The sequence below is a fragment of the Nesoenas mayeri genome (genome assembly GCF_963082525.1).
Source record: "Nesoenas mayeri genome assembly, chromosome: 1".
NCBI classification, from domain to species: Eukaryota; Metazoa; Chordata; class Aves; order Columbiformes; family Columbidae; genus Nesoenas; species Nesoenas mayeri.
Genome location: NC_137541.1, coordinates 129,409,121 through 129,428,239, shown reverse-complemented (window position 1 = coordinate 129,428,239; position 19,119 = coordinate 129,409,121). Strand labels below are relative to the sequence as shown.

At 46.5% G+C, this 19,119-nt stretch overlaps 1 protein-coding gene across 1 annotated transcript in view; it reads right to left on the bottom strand.

Annotated features, from left to right (window-relative positions):
- Positions 1–381: 381 nt before the first annotated feature.
- Positions 382–19,119, bottom strand: part of ILDR2 (immunoglobulin like domain containing receptor 2) — a gene marked incomplete at both ends in the record, with an annotated part of 35,250 nt that continues 16,512 nt past the window's right edge. Inside the window, 7 exons of the mRNA XM_080349157.1 lie at positions 382–417; positions 1,220–1,904; positions 2,805–3,015; positions 4,798–4,914; positions 10,100–10,276; positions 11,034–11,180; positions 15,655–15,711. Coding sequence (XP_080205283.1) covers positions 382–417; positions 1,220–1,904; positions 2,805–3,015; positions 4,798–4,914; positions 10,100–10,276; positions 11,034–11,180; positions 15,655–15,711 — 1,430 coding nt within the window. The remainder of the gene's footprint in view (positions 418–1,219; positions 1,905–2,804; positions 3,016–4,797; positions 4,915–10,099; positions 10,277–11,033; positions 11,181–15,654; positions 15,712–19,119) is intronic.

Below are 19,119 nucleotides of genomic sequence, written 5' to 3'. Positions count from 1 at the left end.
CATAGGCCTCTCTCTGCACGTGAGACAGGCAGGAGGACCAACGGCAGCCTCGCTTGTAGTTCAGGGCAGCAGGGACAGTGGGGATGTGGCTGCCTTCCAGCACAGAATGGAGGGCACTAGAAAACAGGGTGCCAAAGACAGCCCTGGCCTCATTTTCCTGGCGGATTCCCAGAGCCTCTGAGAATGAGCGCTGTTCATGGGAGTCTGTCTCTTACAAAAGCCTCTGCTCTCCCTGATGAAACAAACAATTGAAGCGGAGTCCATCCATGGCTGATGGCTGCGAAGGTTCACAGAGGCTTCTCTTGCTTGTTGCTCTGTATCTTTTCCATTGCAGTCACCTCATGGTATCCAGCCCATCAACACGGTATGTCCACAACAACTTCAAACTACAAGGGACATCCTTGTTGGGAAATCATTCTGAGAAGAGAGAACAGAAATGTCAACAGAAAATCATCCATGGAATGGACAAAGAGATAGACATAGCTTTGACAGAGACACAACCAAACAACAACAGCTTTGTTCACTCACACCCCTTTCTCACACGACACTTCATCTCAGGCCTAACAGCCAAGCTGCTTTAGCGACAAGGTCTCCCTCATGGAGCAGACTTCAGCTCCCTTACCAAATGACCATAACTCATCAGTCCTCACTAGCCCAGACTGTGGTACAGTATTTTACAGTTGCTGGTAACCTGTGTGAGGAATGCCTTCAGCATTCATGGCCCCTATACATGCCCACAGGAGTCTGTCATCTCACCCCTTTCAGAAAGATGAGGTCTCAAACCATACCTTGCTACTAGCCCTGTCCCAGCCCGGAAATACAGAGCCTCTCAACCCTTCCGTAACAAGGATCAAGGCCAAAGCAATGCCCTGTCATTTCTGTAAACCTGGTAAATTCCCTTCCCTACCATAATCCTAATCCCTAAACTTCTAATTCCTTGGATCACCAAACCACTGATACAAAAAACATCCCTTACACCTCCAGTCCCAGGCACATCTGTCTCTCCCCTCCATCATAAAGTCCTGTGTAAGAGCTATTTCCTTTTCTGGCCTCCTACACCCACAGTGACTCTCCTCTTCCCACAGTGACTCCCCTTATCCAGGGTTCCCCACACTCAGGCTCCAGGCTCTACCCTCCTGGAGAGCCCTCTTGCCTGTAAACTCTGGTTAGTATCCCCTGCTCAGCCTATTTGGATTAGGAGCACCAGGCATGGCCTTACTGTTTTCTTGGGGTCCTTTTTCCTCTTCTTGTCAGAGGCATTGAGGTAGGCCTGCTCCCTGGCCCTGTACGAAGGGCCGCGGCTCAGCTCCCTCTCGCTGTATGGGGGCAGGGTATCCTCCCCTTCCTCCTGCTGAGGTGGTGGCTGCTGCGACTGCTGCTGCGACTTCTCAGCTTTGTAGGTAGAGGGTGGTGACCAGGCATAGTATGTTCCCCCTCCTCTCTGGCTGGGCTGCGAGCTCAGCTTTGAGGGGGTTTCACTCCGGTCCCCGCTCTCATCGTAGCTCCGGGATTTCCTCTCCAAGACGCTGCTGAGGTAGGAGTGATCATATTTCTGGCTCCCTCCAGGCGTCCGGCTCACCAGCCTGGGCAGGTGCTTCTCCTCATGGGCCCGTCTCCGGGGTGGGCTGTATGACCAGCCCCGATCCGAGTCCGTCAGCGGCTCTCGGTTCCCTCTGCTACGCTTGGTGTAGTACTCCTCCATGGAGCTATCCTGGTGGTGCAGTCCTCCGCTGCGCCCACCGTGCGACTCTGACCGCTCGAAACGCCGAGTCTCTTGGCTGTCCGCCCGCCGGGTCCGCTGGCTGTAGGACTCCGCAAAAGCTGCCAGCTCGTCCATAGAGACGGCTGGCACTCCCACAGAGAAGCTCTTACGGGACAACATCTCGGACTTGGATCTCTGCTGGCTGGGGGAGGGAAGGGTAGTGTTAGAGGGCAGGATTCGGCTGCACTCATCCCCTCAGCTGCCTTCACAGACAATGGAGGGAAATGGGCATTCCTGAGGCATTAATCATCTGACCTGTTTTCATCATCTTCTGTAAGAAGAGATGCATCACATCCTAGATATCCCTGCTTCTCTCTGCTGAGTCTAAAGGCACCTTAGTGCAGATAGCTCAGACTCTACATGTCTAATGTGACCTGAAATTAAACCTGGAGCACACCTTCCTTGTCCTCCAGTATGCAGGGCTGGACTCACTTCTCCTTGACCCCAAAGCTTGTAGGTGTATGTCCTGCTGGGAAAACCCAAGAACTCGGCTACAGAAGTTCACAGCAGGGCAATTTTGAAGCAGGTTTAAAGGGGCTGAGGTGGCACCATAGTCCACCACTGAGGAAAAGAGATCCCTGCCATTGCTTTTGGGAGACTGGCCTGCTGCTATGTGAGGGAAGGATGCGCCAGTCCTTTAGATCTGGAGTACAGGTCTTGCTGCATCAAAGCACCAGGGTGTGACTCCTAACAAAGCACACCAGCACTGGGAAGTGATGGAGGAATTGGGTGCAAATATCTAGAGAGCACTTTGCAAAGGGTGGCTTGGTTTCCTATTGATATCAGTTTTACATCCCACCTGTAGTGGGGCCGGTACCTAGCTTTGCCCAGCTGGGTAGGTTTCAGCAGGCTTCTGGGAATCAGATTAATTCTGACCTCATCTAATGACATCTCCAGATTTCATGTTTCTCTCTAACTCCTCTGTCCTGCTAAGCAGAACTAGAGCAGCAGGAAATGGAGAAGAGCTACCAGTCCATCTGTTCCTTCTCCTTTCTTTACTATTTTGCCAGATAGAGCTGCCTTCCAATGCAGTGCTCATCACCTGTGCCGGAAACTGTCCCGCTCATCTCTGTAGTCGGAGACAGCCTGTGATCTTGATGTGCTGCCCCCGCCAACCACGCCTGCCCAGTATTCAGCATCGCCATCCAGGTCCCCCGCAGGAGGCAGAGGCTTCCTTCGCACCTGGCGGTAGGGCTGACGGAAGTTCAAGTCATCCTCATGCAAAGAGCTGAGTTCAGAGATGGTGTTGTTATCTGCAGGGGAGGTTGCAGAAAAACAATGAGACAGGCATCACCTGATGGTGTGTGTGAGAGGGGAGGACAGGAAGGCTGTGGAAGACCCTGCTGCAGCTTCTTCAGAAAGAAGCTGAGCTGCCTTCTGTTAGAAAAAAATCAAAATGAAATCGAAGGCCCTTCTCCAAAGCCTTGACCTATACTGACCATGACTCCTGGGGCTCAGTTTGGAGATAGAGCTGCTGTTAGACCTACAGGTCTTCTGAACTGATAGTTGGCAGCCAGGTAGGATATTCTAGGTGTACTGCAAATGGCATCAGGTCTCTGTGTCCCAGATAACTGAGTTCAGCCTTCATGCAAAAATCCCCCTCAGCCCTGCTTCAGTGATACATGTGACCTCTCCACTCTTATGAGCTGGGCTCTGAGCTTGGTGGAACATCATCACAGGAGTTGTGCCACCACCCCCTTTCCTGGTGTGAGACAGGCTGGCTTTGGATTTGGCCTGACTTGCCCAGCTAAAACAAAAACCACCCCCTCAAAAAAAGATTAAGAAAAAAAGTAAGAGACTGTCTGAATCACTGTCAGTCTCTACCCTGTCAAGCACATTGACATCTGGAGGCCTGACATACCAATCTGGAGAGGTCTTTTTATAGTAAATCTTGTGGGTGGAGAAGACAGTGTGCTCAGCGATGACTGTTTTAGAAGTACATATAATTTGTTAATTATGCCTAATCTGTACAGAGCTTTGATGTAATGTCATTCCCCAAAGCCATTAACTTCATTGATTTGCAGGATCTCACGTGTCTGTTTTAAATAAACCTCTACCAGTGCTCAATGTGGTCTAGCTCCACACAAGTCAGATGCTGCCTGAAGTCCCCCGCCTGCTGCTGTCCTCCACACAAAACAGGTAGGGGACAAAGAGCAGCACTGCAAGCCCTCTTCATGCACACACTCAGTCCTGTCACTGCACCTCTGTTTCCTCATGTGTTAAGTAAGATTCTTCACTTGGGTTTGTATTGGCACCTGTCAAGTGCAGCCTCAGCCTTTACTTAGGGAAATAAAGCTTGCAAGAGGCTACTGGAAGACAGCGAGGAGTGCCACACAGAAGCTCAGTTCTGAGTCTGCACCCTGTCCCTATTCACTGTCCTTCCGCCTTCACCTGCAGTTGTCCGACTGCCAAGCTGTCGGTACTGATGCATGTGCCACCTCTGATCTTATGTTGACCCGTGTCACAAAACCTGACAATCCCCTGGTTTCTTGAATCTTTCTTGTAGTCCCTGCCTCTTCTGCAAGGCAACAGCCACTCCAAACTACTTTTGTGCATCCTGCAAACCACACTGTGGTCATTGCAGCCCACAAAACATGCTTTTGATAAAATCCCTCTCCTGTTTTGCCATGCTGGTCATTTACAGGCAGCACCCTGTAAGATATATACAAGTTGTGAGGACAATATCCCAGCTATTATCACACCACAGGCTGCAGAAGGCATGAGTATGCACTTGGCTTTTCAGATATTGATGATCCAAAAGTTTAATGATCTGAATGGACGATTTGCACGAGCATTTGAGTATCCCTCACCTTGTCCGCTCTAATGAATGATGATTAGGTGAGTGACAGATCTTTAAAATCAGAACACATTTGTAGATGCCTAAAATCTAGACTTCACCTGCCTCAAGTACCATATCCTGGACATCACATACTACAGGCTGGCTCTAAGGCAAAGCTAGTTAACTTCTAATTATGAATGTGCAGGGTCTTTTTCAGGTCAGAAAAAAAAAAAATCAAACCATGCTCGTTCCTCACATCGTTCTCGCATCCTCCTAGCTGGATCAAACTGAGCCAGTTCTTTCTCGACATAGTACAGCACCTTCATGGAGTCCCTTTCTTTGTCAGTCTGGATCCTGTACCCTTTGCGCACCGCTAGGGAGAGAAGAAAAGCATTAGAAAAATCACATTTAAGTCCAAGGAGACTTTCTGACAATATTGCTCCTATAGTTGAGCTCACATCTTCAGGCAGGTAGGCTGTGTCTTCCAAAACAGAGTGAGTCAGTCCTTGCTTCAGAAGGAGTCTGTCTGTAACGTGGGATGTGAAGTTGTGAGCACAGCCGCATCGTTTATAAAGTTTGCAGTAACAGCAAAAATGGTTTGGAAATGCCCAATCTGTACAATCAAATGCATCAAGTAGTGTCATTGCCACAGTGATTCCACCTCCCACAGAGGATGGCAGAGAGAAAAGTAGCACTGATTTCCCCTTCCTCAGCACTACAGAAAGCATTCGTCATGGTATGGGAGATGCAGTCCCAGAGATCAGGCTCCCTCTATGCAGCCGTGGCCGTAAGCTCCCAGTCTGCAGGGGAAACAGGTGGCAGAGCATTTGGGAGCTGTCACTCCACAGGACCACTCCACCCTCTCATCCCTATGAATTCTGCTCACAGAAGAGTATGTGGTAGGAGAAGCTCCAGAGAATACACAAGGAAACACAGAAAGCCCCACAAAGCACATCATGCTACTTTGAGATTTATACTAAATCCAGTGATGGGGCCAATCAGGTCACTGGGTAACTGTGACACTGCCTGCTCTGGCATTCTTTACATGCTTTATTTTACAGAAAAGGTACGTCTTACACATACATCAACTGCTTGACTGCTGGGATTACTCCATTTGCAGGGGAAGTCTGGGAAGCCTTTTTGGCTTTTCCACATTCCTGTGTGTAGAAAAGCAGCCCCTGTACACCCAGAGCCACAGCAGCTGTAACTCTGGCAGGCTGGCTCCGTGCACACTTTACCTGCTAACCCTGTAAACAGCCCAACTACCTCAAGGCAGGTCTACAGTCGGCAAGCAGAGAACTCCACCTATCAGGCCTTTGAAGAAAATAAGGCTTTTATAGCAGATTATTTATGAAAGGTCTCAGCCTGGGGGTATTTCGAGATTGACAGAAACACAGCACTAAGCATAAAAGAGGACTACAGTCCTCAAATTCAGCCTCATTAGAGAACTGTCATGAGGACAATTCACTTAACACTACAAAACGGAACCTCTCTGCTTTGCATGGGGTTAGTATGTTCCCTTGTGTAAATACTGCAGTGTTGCATGAGCACTCCTCTTGGGGCACGATCTAAATACTTGGGATGGAGGTTTTGAGCCAACCTGTTCTTTGTTTTATCCCATACCCCAATACATCAAGCTACTAACATATGGGTCTGGTAGTACGTTGCATAGTACGCATGCACTGTGTGGGCTGAACAAGGCACTTGGCAGAGGTATTCTTAGGCACCTTCTGTCCTAAACTGCTGTCCATGTGTCTGTGCACTATTAAATAACCATGCTCTGCTTTAGAAACGCCAGTGCCATAGAAATGGCTAGAAGGATTCCAGAAATAACCCCACAAATTGCTCCAGGAGGAAGTTGCTTTACTGTGGGTTTTGACTATGCACGTGTAAGGTAAGTAACTACCTCTTGAAATATTACCTTATACTTGGGAAAGGTATTAGATGTTAAACATAGTATGGGTCTATCAGGGTCCTGCTTTCAATGTGTTTCCAGGCAGCTTAGCTGACAGCAGTCTGGAGTTTTGCTTTGTTTTCTTATCCCCACCAATGTGTGCACACTGACTGCAAATGTGCACGGTGATTTACAGAACACAAGGAACCCTGCCTCTGCCTCCCCAAGTGGAAGACTATCTCATGTCTTGAAGGGAGGTTGCTGCTCTGAAGAAGGGCTGACTGACTGACCGCAGAAGCAATGACTCCAGCTGCACTGCATGAGCAACAGCAAGGCAAGTTCTCCACTATATCTCACCACCGTGGCTGACCTCTGCCTAGTACCTTGCCAAGAGAGAGGCCTCTCACGATTCTTCCACTGCGTGTACCAGGATCTCAGCTAAGGTACCACTGCATTTATATACGAGCCAGAAAACACCCATCAGCTGGAAATTACTCTGACCTACTAATAAACTTTGGGGAACTTGAACAGGCAGCTTCCAGACTCTGTCTCCCCAGAGCCACTACTCATGCTGAGGCTGCACCAAATATCTATTTGGGCAACATCTATTGCTCCTGGAACTGATGGAGAATTAGTAGGCTTCATGCTCAGCTTGCTATTGCAGCTGTGTATCAAAAAGCAAATGAATTTCTTTGTTAATTTTGTAAGCATCTAGAAATTAACTTTGGATTTGAATCTGCAAAGATGACCATGAACAGCTCATAAAAAAAGTATTTTCCATTATAGATGAAGCATATTTTGTCTCTACGTTTATTTATTAAATACTTCTCGCAATGATATCGAATGTTCAACTTATTAAATCTCTTTATTATTCCTTTGTGTGTGAACCAAAGATACTGCTTCCTCCTCACACCCTTCTTCATCTGTAAATTGCCATAACCCTTTAATAAGGTTTGAATATTTTTAGGCCCATTTTAATTATAAGGAAATAAAGATGCAGAGACATTAACCACTTGCCCAGAACCATTCACTGAAGTCAAAGGGAACGGAACGTTCTTCCCTGTTAGACCATATTTTCTTCTCCTGAATGGTTCATAAATTTCTAATGTTTAATTTGTGTTTAACTAGACACTTTTAAAATTATTCTTCTGTGGGTGGAATCAAGTCAGCCAAAACTGTAAGCTGTTTTCCTCTCCAGAAAGGACAGCACTACTTTTTTTTTTTCAGACAAGAGCGGTTAGGAAGTAAATGATGTCTCATCCTTATACACTTTCCATATTAAAGGTCTACAGTCCAGCTCTTGGATCAGAAGCCTCCATGTGTGTATGCATGGTTTAAGGAATTCACTCAAAAGTCTCCAGGTAACCCCTGCAATTAAAACAGACATAGCACACATCCTGTGTGTTGTCAACACTCTTCTAAATAAGAAAGCTGATTTTTTTTTCTTTTTTTCCCCATTCAACCCTAAGTTTAGGATTGAGTTTCTAGGCTTCACTGGAGCTTTGTCACATGGCTTTAATGCAACCCTAGGCAAATTTTCTAAATATCCTCATGCCTGAATATGCTCACTAGATCACCTCACAGGGGTCATTTATAAACAGAAACTATCCAGGGCAAAGGCTGTCCTTTTTAGCATGGCAGCCAGGATTAGAGAATCCTGCTGTCTCTGTCTCCCTGCACTTCTGATCCCTTTTTCTTAAATAAACTTGACAGAGGGTTGAAGTCTCAAAGATACCAAGTTTCAGATCAGACCTACACTGGCTGTGTGGAGGACACACAGACCATAATTGGTGCTCCTTCTGACAAAAGGCCTTTATTATTAACTCAACCATTACCTGTTTTGTTTAGTTTGCTGTCTGGCCAACCAGCAAATAAGTAGCTTGGAACAGCCACATAATGTTTTCTCTTCTACAGCCTGTAATTAGGGGATATTCTGGCATTGTGGAAGACCTTAAGAGAAAAAGGAACAGGGTGCAGGGTATTACCCTTCCTTAGCTCCACAGTTCAAGGAACACCTTGAACAACACATGCGTGATCCAGACTATGGGTTTGTCCATATAATTGCAAAAAAAATTAATTAAAAATTAAAAAAAAATATTAAGAACCTCTGTTGTCTTGCCACAACAGTTAAAACTCTGTAACAATAGTTTTATTTGCAATACGTAGTATTTCCTGTTAGGTCCTGAGTTGAGGGATTAAGTCCAGCCAGCTGATTTGGATTATATAATAAATGCATCTTTCTGTGTAATGAACGTGGGATGTTAAAAGCTGTTCCTTTTGGTTACCAAACACATCCAATTTTTCATTCTGCATTTGTGCCCTGATAGTAACATACAGCAGAGATGAGATTGGGGCTGTGATCTGACTCCTAAAAAAAATCCCTGGAGTTCTCACAGCCAACACCATGCTCTATGTGCAGTGACATTTTTCACAGAGGAAAAAAAATTAAGCACTGGGCTGTCATTCATCATTTTCTGACAAAAGTTTTTGAATTGGGTATGTTCTGCTTTGGATCAGTGATTGATTTATTTCCTATTTCAAAATGCTCCACTCCAGAGCTCTGTTTTGACTTCAGTGGAAAAAAAAAAAAAAAGTATATTTGTTGACAGAGAATACTTTTTTGTAATTCCAGAAAGGTTAGTATACTGACTGGGGCAGGGGAAGGATGCATAGGATTGTTCCAAAACCTTAATTACTCAATTATGCTACTTGATCTTGTATTTTTGGGAGTGTCTTATCAAAACATTTTCATGAGAAATATTTAACGACTGTTAATAGTATTATGCTTTCAAATCAGACATGGCTGATCAATGCCAAACCTACTGTGTCAGTACAGTGACTCTACATCAGTGAAAGTCATTTCTGCTGCAGCATGTTTGAATTTGGACAGCCACGCTGATACTGAAATGCTAGCATCTGGCTAAATAGCTACCCTATTCTTCCTTGATGGCAGTTTCGTTTGCAGTAGAAGTGACCCTCACTGAGATAGAATTGTCATACTGATGCTCTATGTCTGACATAGATCCACAACTCCTTCCTAGTTAGAAGCCTTTTATCACTCACACTTCACAAATTCAGAGGCTAAAAGTAACCTACTGGCTTCTGTAAGCTACGGGAAGGGGTCTAGCCCCAAACGCTCTTGGGCAGAAATGCTGAGGGAGCATGTCCCTGTGCCCAAAATGCCATTGGGACAGTAAAACATGCTGCAGCAAAAAACTGCTGCCAGAGGGCAAGCAGTGCTCTACAGAGGGCAGGAAGAACAGTTTACCAAGAGAGAGCAGCTTGCAAGGCATTAGATCTAAGGGGAAAACAGCCACTGCCTCTGCTCCCCTGAATTAATCTTCATCCTTTTCCCCTCTGCAAGTAAAGTTTTGCAGCAGTAACAACACAGGTCACGAAGGGCCTGAACTTGGGCCTGAACTTGGCCTCCCATTCCCTGCTGATCTAATTAGGCACCCTCACACTGACACCGTGTCGATGGTACTAGAAAAGTTGGACCATGTGTCCCTAAGGGATCCAAATGTCATTGCCAGAGCCAGGATCAAAATGCAATTTCTCTGTGTTTCTTCTGTTCATACCACTCTATCAGTGACAATTATTCCCCCCTTTCCCAACACAGCTCCCAGTAAGAGGACTGAATGTTGTGCCTGGCACTGCAAATTACCATTTTGGCTTCCTCCGCTGGAGTCACTTGGGGCTAAGGGAGGTGGGTGCGACTTATCCATCAGCACAGCAGGAGACGGGACACCAGCTACAGGAACACTGGGGATGTAGTATGGACCTGGCATGGAGGAGACTGCAGGAGGATACCCAGCTTTTGCTGCTTTACCTGCTACATACACTGAAAAAGAAAAAGAACAGCAGTTAGTATCACACCAGCTCCCACAGCCTGACATGGCATGTGGCCAAAACCTGCACATCACCTACACTGGTGACAACTCAGCAGGAGACAACTGGATAAATGAAATGACAAGGACCAATATGAATTTTTCTAAGCCTCAAAGGGCACTGAGGAGAGTTTAAAATATGTACATAGCAGATCAGATGAGCACTGCAAAATGAGCACTGCAAAATGCTCAGCAATTGAAAAACATTCAGGGTGTTGCAGCCAGCATTACTGCTGCCATGACTTAGTGGCGGCTCAGCTTTAAAAACAACTGATAACTGAAGCAGCAGGGATGAGGCTCATGAGACTTGACAGATTTGCCTGAGCCTGACTGGGAACCTTGCTGGGTTGCAAGGATTTTGCACTGTTGTAGAGGGCAGCTGCTTTGCATTGCCAGGAAGAAACCTCCCAGGTCGCCCTTAGCTCTGACTTGCAACATCCACTGACACGACAACAAATTTGGAAGAGGAGCACGACACTTTGGAGAAGGAGGCAGAGCTGCCAAGACAGGGAGGGCTCAGGGAATTACATTTGTAATTAACTTTGAGCACTCAACCATGGAGCAATAGGTCAGATGCTTCACTCCCTAAGAACTAGTTCTTTAGTCAAGCAAAATGCATGGAGCAAAGGAAGCACATTCTCCTCCTCTTCTGCCAGGGAGCAAAAGCTGTGCAGGAGAAGATTTGCGCCAGGCTGGGACATGGTCACTCACGTGCCCGGGGACAGCAGCAGGACTCAGGACAGCAGGGGCAGCGGACGTAACAGCAGCAGCTATGTGGGCAGCACTGGCACCAGCAGATCCCCACCAGGAGGAAGAACAGGAACGCCCCGAGGATCACCAGGCCCACAAAAACCCACTCTGGAAAACACGGGGAGAAAGGCACATACTTACAGGATTGCATATCACTATAGAAGGGAACATCAGCAACACTCTCCCAGGGGAGAGCACAGAGGCAAAACAGGTAGGTGAATAACAGAAGTGGACTTCCTGCTGGTCTAGGACTCTGTCCTCATCTGTGTCGAAGTACAAATGGCACATGACAGTACGAAATGGAGCTATGGAAATGTGGTCCCTTCCTGCGACATCTCTGGCTGGCTGAGAGGCGAGCAGCAGGGAGGCAGGAGTTCTTGTTCCCCCAAACAGAAACCCTTTGCCCCAAGTCAGACCTGTACGAATGCTGCAGGATCTACTCCATTAACATTTGGATCTCATCAAAGACTCATTCTTCCTGGCCATGTTCATGCCCTGCTTGTGTGTTTGTTCCCTACCCATATTCTAGTTTTAATGGGACAAACGATGGTGAAAAGCACACTATAAATAGCCCAGTAAATGAGCCAGGCCTGCCCCTTCACAACTAGGCCCACGCATGCAATTATTCTTTTGAATGTGCCAAATGAACATCCTATTCAGGCACTGCAGCCAGCCGGGAAACCTAACAACAATTTTTTTTACTTCTTTCTTCCCCCTGCTGATGCCTCAGATGATGTCTGCCAGGCCCCAAAAGGGAACGGTTGAAATACACCCTACAAGTGAAAGCACAACAGAGCTGGTCCACAAAAACCAGGATGAGGTTTGAACGGGAAGGGGAGCGAGAGAAGGTTTCCTAAGCTTCACTGCTGGGAAATGCGCAGTGACAGGTGCCCAGCACACACCGCAGCAGCTCCCAGCTCTGCATCCAGCTACCCTGTGTTTTGCAGGGGATTGAATGCACAGGGCTGTGCCTACCGCCACATGGCAATTCCCTGGACTATGGGAAGGAATGGTGAGTGAACACGTCTGCACCAAGAAATTTCAAGACTTGGAACGTATAGGAGGCCTGGAGTTGGTTTTACATTAGAGGTGCACCAACCTATTCAGAAGTCAGATGGCTGGTGAGGGAAAATCTATGGGGAAAGACTCCAGGTATACCCAGGCAGTTATGCAACCACCTCGGAAAGGTGGTAAGAAAGCAAAGAAAGAAGTGGTGGAGCTGTTCTGCAGAGAAAAATAAAGCAGTAGACCAGTGCTTCCTAAGTCCAGCATGCATTCACTAAGGGGTCTCCTGGTACATTAATATTTAAATGAAGTACTGATACGAGGATTGTAATGTGAGTATTGAATCACATGGGAAAAATAGTGAACCTCTCACCTGCATCACTAAGCTGCAAGTTCAAGGAAAAATGTTCAGGCTGGAACAATCAAAACAGAATGTTTTTTCTAGTTCTTAATAAAATGCAAAACTAAGAAGTGCGATTTTTGATGCATCCAGAGCATTCTGTTTGAACAGAAGTAGAATTCTTTGCTTTGTTCAAGTTTTCCTTAACTCTTCTACAAGCAATTCCCTTTTTTTAAATGCCATTTTTAATCTAGAACTTACAATTCGCTTCAAAAAACGTCAGTGAAAGATCTGGCATTCACAAATCAAAACACTTCATTTCAGAAGTGTCAAGCGAAATGTTTGATATTTTTGAATATTTTATTTCTTTTTTGGCTGAAACAGACTAATTTCATTTGAATTTGCAGATAATTTTGGTCCTGGTAGATTTTTTTTTTTTTACGAAGTTACTATATGCTGAGAAAAATTCAGCTAATGAATAAGGAAATTGCTGGAGGGAAACATTCATGAATGGAAAAGAGTCAGTTCAGAGTAGATTACTGATACAGTTCTTCAAGTGCTTATTTACTATTTTCACAAATGACCTTTACATAGGAAATAAGAATATGTTAATGTATTTTCAAGACAAGAGGTAAAGAAGCATTGCCACTGAAGATGAATACTGGGGTGTGTTATAGAAAGGGCCAATTGACCTTGGGCCTGCAATAAGAAACACAAAATGCAGCAATATACTGAATTTCAAGGAATGCAGCAATACTTTCAAAGTCACACGTTCGAGGATTAAGAACAATTTATGTTCTGAACAGGACCTCATTAGTTGAAGTCAACTGAAAAACAAGAAATGAGCCAGTATACTATTCCATCATAGGACAGCTGTAAGTGCCTACACAATATAGCCAAAAAAATGGCAAATGTAATGCCATGTCCAGTCAAGGACAAATTTCCAGTAATGTTAAGGAAATATTAATGCCATCATAAAAGGCCTCCATGTAAGTTACTGATGTTATACAGCTCTGGTCACCTTTGTAGAAGAAAAGATTAATTCAGGGAGAAGCAGATGCAAAGCAGGGATTGAAGAGATGAAGGGACTCAATCACCTGCCTTACAGCAGGAGAGATGAAACTTGCTGTGTTAGTCTATTAAAAAGAAGGCTGAGAGCAGATGTGGCTGCTGCCTGTAAATATGCTAGGAGGACGCATGCTAGGAGGAAAAGCAGGTACTATAGTTAAAGGTCTTGCAGGAATGGGCATAAACAGGCTGTGAGTAATGTATACAGAAGCTAGAAGATGCACATCAACGAAATCGATCCAATGGAAGAAACAAAGGCCAAACCCAGACTACTCTTAAACTTGCTAAGCTTATGGAAAGGATGAAATTACACAGCTCTCAGTAAGCATGTAAGATAGCAAGGCAGACAATCCTTTCCAGTCCTGTTACTTCCTAATCTATCGCAGGGCGACAGCTCAGTGCCTTTTTCTTTTGTCATGTTCTCATCTTGTTCTCTATGACAATCACTGATACAGAGAGGTGAAATAGTATCAACAAGACGGAAGTGGCCAGCCACAGTTATGCAATGAAGTTCAGGTGTCAGATCTCCAGAGCTATTAGTGAACAGTTCCTAATGACTCCATCGAGGATTAAAGCCTGGAAGAGGAAAAAAACTAACAGCAAGTCCATTGTAAGTGTATCTGTGGTCTTTCTAAAAACATTCTGGGAATATAAAAGGAGGTCAGGTTGGTATGTACCCTACACACTGCAAGATACTCAGCATCAGGACTGGATGTTTGAAATCAATGTCCCAGACACAGGGACCTATGAATCATGAAGGATTTTACTTCACAGGAAGTGAGATCATTTGCTTTTCTGATAAGGTTAAGAAAACAGCAAAAAAGCCTGCTGGCTCCTCCTTCATGCACAAAACTGGTATTCAACCACTTTTACCTGCAATACCCTAATCGTTCCTCCAGTACAACTCTTATCTTCTATCACAGCCCTTCCAGATACAACTGTGTAATCCTGAGATTCAAATGATTACCAAGCTGAAATGCTGTGTGTTCCCACTGTCTGGAAACCTCTGTTTTGTGCTTGAAGGTGGATCCGGTTTTGTTTTTTCAGGTAACAGGCAATGCTAACAGCTGAAACGTGGTTTGCCACCACCTTTTACACTTCCTTGTTGTTTACACCCATGCAGTGAGGGTACCAGAAAGCCACCTGGCCAACACACAAGAATTTTGTACCCATTCAAGAAAATTCTAAATAGCGGGGTAGGGGGAAAAGTGTTAGGCAACAGAGAATCAACTTCTGTCTAGGCTGAAAAGACCAATCCCCTTCCTGCTATGCTGAACTTCCAGGGAGCTTTGGGTTATACAGGAGGTGGGGGGAGTGTCTGCCTTCTCTCTGCATCTCTGGGACAGACCTGAAAATAGCTTCACACATTTACGTGGAGTTGCATTTTTGCACAAATGTGTGAAAGAAACACTTCTTGGGCAGTGTCAGGGGATGATCAGATGATTCAATGGCTAAATGTTCTCACAGCTTTTCCCTTTCAAGGACAATCTGTTGCACAGTCTCTGCTTCCTCTGCAATAAGTGCCAGAACTGGTGGCTCTCATTAGTTTGGCCAATGAGGGATTTATCATGGGCAGAGAGCTTTCATGTCTGGTCCAACCACCTGGTGTTACCTAGATAAAGCCCCAGCCATGCAGCACAAGAGGGGCTGTGCCACTGATGGGCTGCTAAGCAGCGCTCTATTTCTAGCACCTCCTGTGCTACCATCTGTGGTGATGGCTATAATGGTACCCGCAGGACAGGGTCTGGGGAGCGGAAGTTACTACCGCACAAGAGCAGCTGACGCACAAAGGATACGGGCATGCGAGGCTGCCGAGGTCTCACAAGCTGGAGCAGCGTTACCTTGGTGCTAGCAGGGTGAGAGCAGAGAGCCTGATATAAAACCTCCCCTGAAAAGTGCTAGCATTTCTGCCCTCACACTGATTCTGACATAACATCAACCATCTCTCTGTGTTGGCTCCCAACAGGGCCACTCCTCCCCCAAGTCCCAGCGTGGGCTCTCTCACATCTCAGCCCAACACACTTCCCCAATAAGCAATAGGCTTTTCCCTTTTTATCCCCAGACAAAATACATGTAAGAGGGCACATACACCACACAAAGATGCTGCAGAAGGATAAACAGACAAGATGACAGAGGACTGGGTGACTGAAGGGTGAAATGACTGAATACCTGGCATAATCTCCACAGCAAAACTGGGCAAGAGATCAGCAAGCAGCCCTGTCCTGCCTAGAAAAGATAGAAGGAGGAGAACAAGGAGAGAGGTTACTGCAAGAAAAACACACTCCCCAGCCCCTGCCTTAGCCTTCAGTCCCCTTCCACATATGCCCATTTGCACTCTGTTAAGTGAATTCCTATCAACCATAGATGTCATCCTTCTTGATGCCTGGTGTGTCTGCCTCTGCACTTCTGCCATTTCTGTGTCCTTGCACTTTGTGTTATCAGCAGAGCTGGGGAGAAAGAACCTGGAACAGAGCTTCTCCAGTCTAGACACAAAATGACAAGAAGAGGGAGGTCCCCTCAGCATGGTTCCATGGTAACATCTTTCTGGAATTGTGCTCTACACATGCAAAAAGACCCTGGAAATGCATGATAGCTCTCAGAAGGATTTAGTTTACTTTAAAAATGTTGCGATGTAGTTTGGATGGATGTGAAACATCTTTCACCCGAGGCCCTTGACAAATCAGCCACATGCATCTTACACCCGCAGGTGGTGTTCTTCATGTGGGGCTCTGCAGGGCTCCAGGAAAGGAGTCTTGAAGTGAGCATGTGCTATTTATTACAAGATGCACAAGTAACTTGGTGAGACTGTGTGATGTAAGGCCAACTTTCAAGCAAAGCAAAACAACCAGGGAAGGATTCATGTAGAAATGTGCGGAAACACTTTGCAAAAGATAAAGAAAAAAAAGGCAAGTCAACTTCTAATTCATAACTGAATGCAAACAAAATCCAAGCCCAAAGGCAGCTCGGTGCTTATTTGTTTTGGCACTGAATTTCTGGGATGCTTCTAACAGCAAACATCCTGCATGGTGTTGAGCTATAATTTACACACAACTGTGCATCGGCAGAACAACCCTATGTGCATCTGGGCTGCATACTCTTATGTAGCACCAGGACCGTACTTGTTTTTTTTAAAGATATGCATAAGGTAGGAGAGCTGCACTCTGAAGACAGGCATACATTGTGGATATAGCATAACAGAAGCAGCTGAGGGTAAGCCAGTGCAAAAGTTGTAGAAAGCTACCTTTAACCTCCCCACATGCCCTTCACATCCTACACTAAGCAACACTCAGACACAGTGGTAAACTGGATCCCAAGTTCCCTGGCTTCCAGTCTGTTCTTGAAGTGTGCTATAATCAAATCCCCACTGTCTGTTTTTTCTCAGTGCTTCATCAGAGGTTCCGTAGAGATCAAAAATCTACAAGGATGCTTGCAGGAGCCATAATAAACATAGTCCGAATGCAGGCAGTGCTTTGCAAGCAGATGCAACTCATCGAAGTTGTCTAGTACTCACAGTAACGCCATCATGATGAGGTGCTCCTGAAGCCTTAGCAAGAGATACAACGCTGATCCTTCAGAAAATTATTTTCAAGGAGGACTCCTGCCATTAGTCTACGGCAACATTTTCATCCTCATATACAAAGAGTTTAATGACATTCTTTGCAGTCTGTTTTCTGGAAGCACTAGATGTCCAAACTGCTCACAGCTGGTTTGTTATGAGAAAGTGCTCATGTATACTTTCTGCTCACAAGATACAGGCATGTACACATCATATGTGGCTTAAGTCTTGGGTGCCACAAGTGGGCTCCAAACACATGCAAGAAATGTATGCCTTGTGTCACTGTATGCTAGACTTACATTATGTTCCACATGCATAGTAAATATATTCCTCATTTCCCCAGCATGCACAAAAAAATATGGGATTCTGTGTGTGTGTCTGTGTGTGCGAACAATGTACACGTGAACCACATACATGCAGAACGTACTGGCAGACTCTGGCATGCAGCTTGCCTCCCATGTGTTGTTATGTCCACACAAGCTCATGTGCAGCCCTAATCTGAGAGCAGATGCCAATGGACAAATGCTGGAGGTATATAGCTAATTCAGGGCTGGGATGTGTGGTACCAGAGGTAAAGGAGTGACACCTATAAAGAGCAGAAGCTCCATCTCACAAGTCCAAATAAGCACTTGCTTTATTTTGAGCCTACCCAAAGAGTGTTGATCCCTGCTAGTGCTGGGTCTTATGGTGCCTCCTGATCCCCAGGAGAAACCACATGTTCAAGGAGGAAGAAGCATCCCTCAAAAATAATAGTGCTTGAGAACTTGGTAACTCGTCATGAAGACAGCTAGTTCCTCTGTGCTACCTATGAGCAGTCAAATATTTCCTTGTTTGTGAAGCCTTACTCAGCTCTGCTGAGTATCTGCGTTGAGACTTTGCTCCCCCTGCCCTGCCAGTGGGGCTCACACAGCTGTGAGGGTCCCCAGAACCACACAAAGGCGATTCACAAAGTCCAGGAGGGCTCAAGGCAGCAGTAAACTCCAGCACGGCTCAGCCTGAACTCTGCCAGCAAGCACAAAGCCGGTCTCTGCCTTGCCGTGCCCCCAGCAGCTTTCAATGCACCCCGGCTCTCGCCCCTCCTCGTGACTGAATTAAATCCCCCTTCCCCCCACCATGCATCTCCCCCTTAGCGCCTGAAAGCAACAGGCCAGGCTGCCTGCCACCATGGCCACCTCACGGTTGCCACGGAGACGGAAGGCTCCCCGGCAGTGCCCTCATTGAAGGCGACTTTCCTCACACTGCCAGCAACAAGTGGAGTAAAATCACTCAGCCCACCAGCGGGTGCAGGGACAAGGGGGCCCTGGGGGGACAAGGGCCACTGCTGACCCTCACTTACTTGCCCTGTGCAAGCCTGGTCCAGGCAGGGTTGTGTCCCAAAGCCAGACAGTAGCTGGCGGAGGGGAGACTGGGTGGGCAGGGTGCCTGAAGCCGGGGCAGAGAGGGCAATGTTTCAGTGAGCAAAGCCACCCTTTGGACCTGTGGCTGAAATGCCAGCTGGGGGGGGCCATGGAGATCATAGCCACTGACCTCCTGGCTCTCTGTACCCAGCTGCTCCTTCTGTGGACAACAAGTTCACCTCACCTCGTTTTTTTTTAAAGGAAACTTGAAGGTGGAGAGCTGGGCTACAAAACAATTTGTGGGAAGAAAACAATTTAGTAAAACATCCTGCCAAGAGACATCTTGCTTAACCACCTTCCCATGGAGGCTCTGCCCACCCGAGAAAGAGGACCACAGGCACTCTGAGACATGGCCAGGCACAGCTGCCAAGTCACAGCTCTGCAGCCCTGCAAGGGCTATGTGTCCTCTGTGCAAGCTCTCACCACCAAGCCCCAGCAGACACCCCCAGGGGAAAGGGAATAGACGATGGCCCCGTTTACCAGGGTTGTCCCAGGCAGCTCTGTTGGAGCTAGGAGCTCGTCCTTGTTCCAGCGCAGATCTGGGACACACTCCTGTCTGTATTCCCATTGTGCTGCCGCGGGGCTTTACCTGCCCGCAGCAGCCTCTCACCAGGCAACCCACACACCCCAGGCCCCAGCTAGCCCCAAAGTGCAAGGGAGCCTGCAAGCCCCCAGTCTGCA